This window comes from Chelonoidis abingdonii, chromosome 6 (genome assembly GCF_003597395.2).
Source record: "Chelonoidis abingdonii isolate Lonesome George chromosome 6, CheloAbing_2.0, whole genome shotgun sequence".
Taxonomy (NCBI): Eukaryota; Metazoa; Chordata; order Testudines; family Testudinidae; genus Chelonoidis; species Chelonoidis abingdonii.
In genome coordinates, this window is record NC_133774.1 from 53,384,677 (window position 1) to 53,390,676 (window position 6,000).

At 41.0% G+C, this 6,000-nt stretch overlaps 1 protein-coding gene across 8 annotated transcripts in view; it reads right to left on the reverse strand.

The window, feature by feature from the left end:
* Nucleotides 1-6,000, reverse strand: part of SSBP2 (single stranded DNA binding protein 2) — a 297,537-nt gene that overhangs the window by 74,421 nt on the left and 217,116 nt on the right. For 5 of the 8 annotated variants that reach the window (XM_032782282.2, XM_075067046.1, XM_032782283.2 and 2 more), the window contains one exon: nucleotides 1,516-1,605. The exons of 2 other annotated variants lie outside the window; for them this stretch is intronic. In XM_032782282.2, the coding sequence (XP_032638173.1) occupies nucleotides 1,516-1,605 (90 nt within the window). Of the gene's footprint in view, nucleotides 1-512; nucleotides 722-1,515; nucleotides 1,606-6,000 lie in introns of those variants that run through there. One more of the 8 variants, XM_075067047.1, reaches the window with a different exon arrangement.

Here is a 6,000-nt window from a genome sequence, read left to right on the forward strand (position 1 = left end):
GGGGAATATGAGTGTCCCCCAAGCATTTTATACACTTAGAGTGCCCATCAGAAAGAGGGATAGAGTCCTTACAAGAGGAGCAGTGCTTAAAGCCTGTGGAGCCAGGCATATTTGAAGCGGCTGACAGAACGAGAATTTTTATTTTTATTTTTTTTAACTAGTAGGAAGAGAAGTAGGTAACACTAACTAAGAGCCAAGTAACAGGAGAAAAAACTGGCTAACTACAGGTATTTTAAGATGAGGAAAGAAATATTAAGGAGTCTACTGAGCTCCGTCTCAAGCCAGGGGCGGTAGAGAAGGAACTAAGGGTACCGGCCGCGCATGCTCTCTAGTGACATACTAAGAGTGAGTGACAGGTTCTAAGCATGCGTGGCCGGTAGGAGTACTGCTGTAAAAATCTCCGATCAAAGGCATAGGCGCATACAGAATAAAAGCATTCAGTAAAGATGTCTGATTGCCTACGAGAAAAATATCGACCAACCCCCTATTTTGGGAGGAGAGTGAAGATATACCTTTCAGACACACCTAGTACTCCCGTCTCACGGCCTTCAGTGGGAAAGGAGAATGAAGATCCCCCTCCATATTCTCCTGGTTTTCACCCCTGTCTTTCACACGAAAGAACCTCCCCATCCTCACACTCCAGTCCTGGACACCCGGTTTACTCATTTTTCAGCAAAAGACCACATATGTGAAGCAAAAATTCCTCTCAACACTTGGATTAGAGGAGTTACTCCAAATTAGAGAGTTACTCCAGCTCTATAGTTGCATTTACTCCTATGGGCTGCATGGCAATAGCAGACACAGTAAGAAGAAAAATAACTGGATCCTGGTAGAAAGGAAGCAGATAGATCATTTATATGAGCTCTCCATTCCTGGACCGAAATTGTTAGTTTGGCCTTGCATACCAGCTTGTTATTTACCACAGGTAAGCATACTGCACTGCTAGTGTCCAAAGCACCAAAGGTATCATTTCACCTAGATCAAACCTTAAGGGAAGGCAGAGTATGCATTGATTCCTTTGCTTGTTGTTATGCACTAGAGGCAAGAATTTCAAAGGCATTTAAATGTATAAACACGCAGATTGGTACTTGGTGAGATTTTCAAATGCACTTAGGTGCATAACTCCCACTGAAATCTGACCCTCTGGCTCCACTTTGCATATAGCTAGACATGAACAACAACTCAATTCTTACACCAAAATATCAACATAATTCTAACATTTCCTCATAAGAGGTTATTATAAAATATATTAATTTTCTAGCTTTAACCATAAAATAGCACAAATTCTTATCTTTGAAATTGTGAAGGATTGATACTGTATTTAATGGATTTCTTATTATTAGTCAAAGAGGTCACTTGTTTTCCTCCTATATATTTTTCTTAAAAATAACTGTTAAATATCGTACACATGATGCGTAAAATAATTTAGAATAGACCTTTTTTAAACAGCTTCAAATAATGCACTGAAGCTTTTCTACATCCTAAAATGTCTATAATCACAATTTTTCTGAATACCTGAAAAAAACCCGGTGGTACAGGACCTACTGGCATGCCATCTCCTGGGGGAATGTTTCCTAGCACTGGACTGGGAGCTGCTGCAGCACTCTGAAAAGAACAAAGGAAAAATAAACCTTTGTCATTGCATGCTAGGCATAAAACCAAAAACTACTGTGACCAAAATGCAGTACGGCAGAAGGTAAACTCTCTGGATATAATTTTCATTGTTTACTCTAACGGTGAACTGTAATTCAGTAACAGTCTCATTTTATACACATGAAATGGTTAATTTTAGTTCACAAATATATGTTATTTGAGGAGAGGACTGACAGACACATTCATCCATTAAATGTATCACGACTATGTATATATTTAATGTTTGTATTATATATATTTATAAATGTATGTGTGTGTCTCTCTCACACACACATATAAATATATGTGGTATAAAAAAGTTAACATATACAATCTATTTGAAATTTTCAACCACTTTTAACTTAAGCAGACTTAATATTCTTTTAAAATCATACCAAGCTTCAAAACAATGGGTGCTCATGATTCTACCAGTCCCACAAATAACCACAATGATTAATGAGAATAATTCTGGTTAAATTTTTGGAAAGGAAAAACAAGAAGAGGAAAGGGAAAAAAGTATTTCTAAGAAGCAAATCAGAGGATGAAATTAACTACCTTTGCAAATCCTACAAATGGAATAAGCAAGTAAGGAATGTAGCTCCCAGCAATTTACAAGCAGGAGATCATCACAAAAATGGAAGCCAAGCTGTTACTGTTGTCATGTATTAGAACTTCGATTGCTTTTAATTTCTAGCAGCTTTCTTTCCTGCAGTACATTCTGTTAGGGTATGGGGCTGAATCACCTTCAAAGCTTTTCTTTCGTGAAAACACTCTTAGGAGCACAGAAAGTATGAAGAGCCAATTTCAGGTCCTAATGATCTGCCAATATCTGCCCAGTGGAATACAGATTTATTGATGATTATAAATTTAACTGGCCAAGGAGGTCATTTTTACATTTAATAACCAAATTAAGTATATCTGTACATTATATTTTCAGGTCTATGTAAGGAAATGTATAGTGTAATGCTGGGAACATTAGAAAACTGAATTTCGTTGGTATGGCATGTAGATATGCTGACATTTTTAGACTGAACAAAAAATAAATATTCAGTTAGTTATGTCAGATTTTGCAATGGTTCAAATCACTCTTTAGAATAAGTTCCTCAAGTATGATAACAAGTACTATATTTAGTAACTAAACTGTATGCTATTTTCCAACAAGGGACCAATGAGGTTAGTAAAGTCTGTACACACAGAAGCAAGTCCAAGCTCTAAGAAGTACAGTACAGTCAGAACGGCTACAAGGCTTTGATCTTGACTGCACTGTTGACATTTGTTGCCCAGTGAATTATTTTAGTAAGTTCACAGATCCTGATTCTGGACTCTGTAATATGTTCAGCAAGATTGGCGTCACAATACTTTATCCTTGCAATTGACCACAAAAGTCAGTCATATGTACCTGAGCTAGCAAAGGGATTTGGGTCTCAAAACATTTTCATGCAGGACTGCCAAAAAGTAATGGAGCTATGATCAGGTGATATTGTATCAGACTGCAGTGGATAAACAGAGGTTACTTACTAGTAACATCTTTGGGGTTGCTCTGTACATTAATGGGATTTGGTACCTCTAACTTTAAGCTGTAGAATTGTATAGAAAACCTACATATATTGAGAGGAGGGGGGTGACTGGATGTCCTCATCAGCCCTGTCTATATAACACAGTATGCCCCCCAGCCCACCTCTGTTCCTTTTCCCAAGCCTACAAAGTCCTTAAATACAAAGAACTCCCAAGGCAGAGGGAAAGGTGGCTGTATAGTGTGAATAAACAGAGACAACCCTTGAAGAACAACAGTTATTAGTGAATAACACTTTTTTCTTTTTTGAGGGTCTCTGTGCATTCCCACTTGCAGGAGATTAGGAAGCTGGGTCCCCCATTACAGGGGTAGTTCTAGGCAAAAATGATTTGTATCATATGATGCTTAGTGTGCCTTGCCACAGTAAGCATCATATTGCAATTTTATGTCCAATAAATAGTATTCAGCGAAAATATGAACAGAACTCCATGTTGCTGCTTTGAAAATCTCTTCAGTTGGGATCAGTCTCAAACAAGCTACAGAAGCAGCAGTAGCCCTAGTGGTGTATGTGTATCTTTAACCCTAGAAGTACTCGTTTTCTGACTAAAGAATAACAATATGCTTCCTAATCCAGTGTGAAAGAGTTCACTAATAGGCAGTCTGTTACACCTTTTCCAATAGGCAACAAATAATCTGTTCGTTTTCAAAAGGATTTAGTTGTGTTTAGGTAATAATACAGGGGTCTTTTCACATCTGAAGACCATAAATGGGACTCTCCTGGATGGACATTAGGTCTGAGGAAGAAAACAGGGAAGGTAGCAGATGAAAATCTGAGCCCATTTTAGGCATTATGCTGGAGTGAAGTCTCATAATGATTTTTTCGTTGTGCACTATTATACGGGCTGGAGAGACACTGAAGGCATTGACATTGCTGACCCTCTTAACGGAAGTAATGCCATTTTGATAGCCAGGTACTCTAAAGAAGTTAGATACATTGACTAATAGGACAGGTCCATCGACATTGTTAAAAGCAGGCTGGGAAAGAGCTTCTAGTAGTAGAAAAGTCATTAGTTATTCCAGTGGTTCCCAACCTTTTCATCTGGCGGGCCCCAGACGAAGGACTGTGGCGGTGGTCGAGCATCCGCCAAAATGCCGCTGAATTTCGGCAGCGACGCCTCTCAATGATGTTGCTTGTCCGCTGGCCAGGACGTGGGCGCACTGCACTGGGGACCCCTGAGTTATTCCCTTAAGAAACTTGGAGACTGTGGGGGAAGCCGACAGAGCTTTGACTTTAATCAAAATGTATATATGATACACAGATAAACCTGGTAGAGTCACCTTTAGGAAGTTACCACTAAACCCTGTGATTTCAAATGCTAGGGATGCTTTAAAATCGCAGGGACTTTTGCCCATGATGGGTTTATTCTTTATCCTTTCCCCAACACAAAAACCTTGTCCATTTCAAATCTGTACCACTTAAAGGCAGAGTTCTGTCTAGACTGTAACAGTCCTGCTTGAGCTCTGTGAAAACACAGAAAGCCCATGGCAGTCAACAGACTACTCCCTTAGGCCTGGTCTACACTACGCGTTTAAATCGATTTAAAGAGCGTTAAATCGATTTAACGCTGTACCCATCCACACTACAACACCCTTTATATCGATATAAAGGGCTCTTTAAATCGATTTCTGTACTCCTCGCCCGACGAGAGGAGTAGCGCTAAATCGACTTAACGTATTGGATTACGGTTATGTGGACGAAATCAACGTTATTGGCCTCCGGGCGGTATCCCAACGGGCAACAACTGACGTTTGGACAGCAATATCTGAACTTCGATGCAGTGGGCAGGTAAACAGGAAAAGCCCCGCAAACTTTTGAATTACATTCCTGTGACCCAGTCGAGACTCTGATTAGCACGGGTGGCGATCAAGTCCCATCCAAAAAGAGGCTCCAGCAGAACGTACTGGGAGATACTGATCTGAATCTGCTATGGGAGACCAAATCTGTTGTACAGAGCTCCGTTACAGATAACAATGCTAAAGCGTTTGAAAAAATCTCCAGGCTACACAGCGCGATTGACAAGTGTAACGGACAAGCAAAAGATCAAATGGAGCGCTACATGGAGGAGGAGGGGGTACTGAAGGATCAGCTATGTCCCGCAGTCCCAGGCAAGTCTCTGAAAAGTATGCATTCTTGGCTGAGCTCCCAATTGTCTGTAGGTTCAAAACAGGTCTGGCGTGGTCAGGGAAAGCCCTCAGTTTCTGCCGCCCCCATGTAGAAAGGAAGACATTCTACTTCTTCATGTCACGCTATGTGTACTGAATTGCTGCTGTGATCGATTCTGTTAAAGGAAGACGCAGTATCCGCTCCTCTCTCCCCTCCCATGGTAGACCGTGCATATATGATATACCAATCGTCCACCATCAGCCCATGAGTGCTCCTGCTAAGCCTTAGTGAGGCTGACCGGGGGCGGCTGGTAAAATGGGAATACTCCATATTCCCAGTAGATGTACAAAGAAAAACACGGTATACTCACTTTGTAACTGTTGTTCTTCGAATGTGTGCCATATCCATTCCAGTAGGTACGCGCCGCGCTGTGTCACGTTCGTCGGAGACTTTTACCTAAGCAACTTTAGCGGCCAGCATCGCCCCCCTAGTTGCGCGTCATAAGCGGGTATATAACCCCTGCGGGCCCGCCGCTCCTTCAGTTACTTCTGCCGGCTACTCCTGCAGTGGGGAAGAGAGGCGGGGGTGAAGTGATATGAGCAACACATCTCGAAGAACAAAATTACAAAGTGAGTGATGGTTTTTCTTCTTGAGTATTGCTCATATCATCCAGTAGTGATTCCAAGCCTTA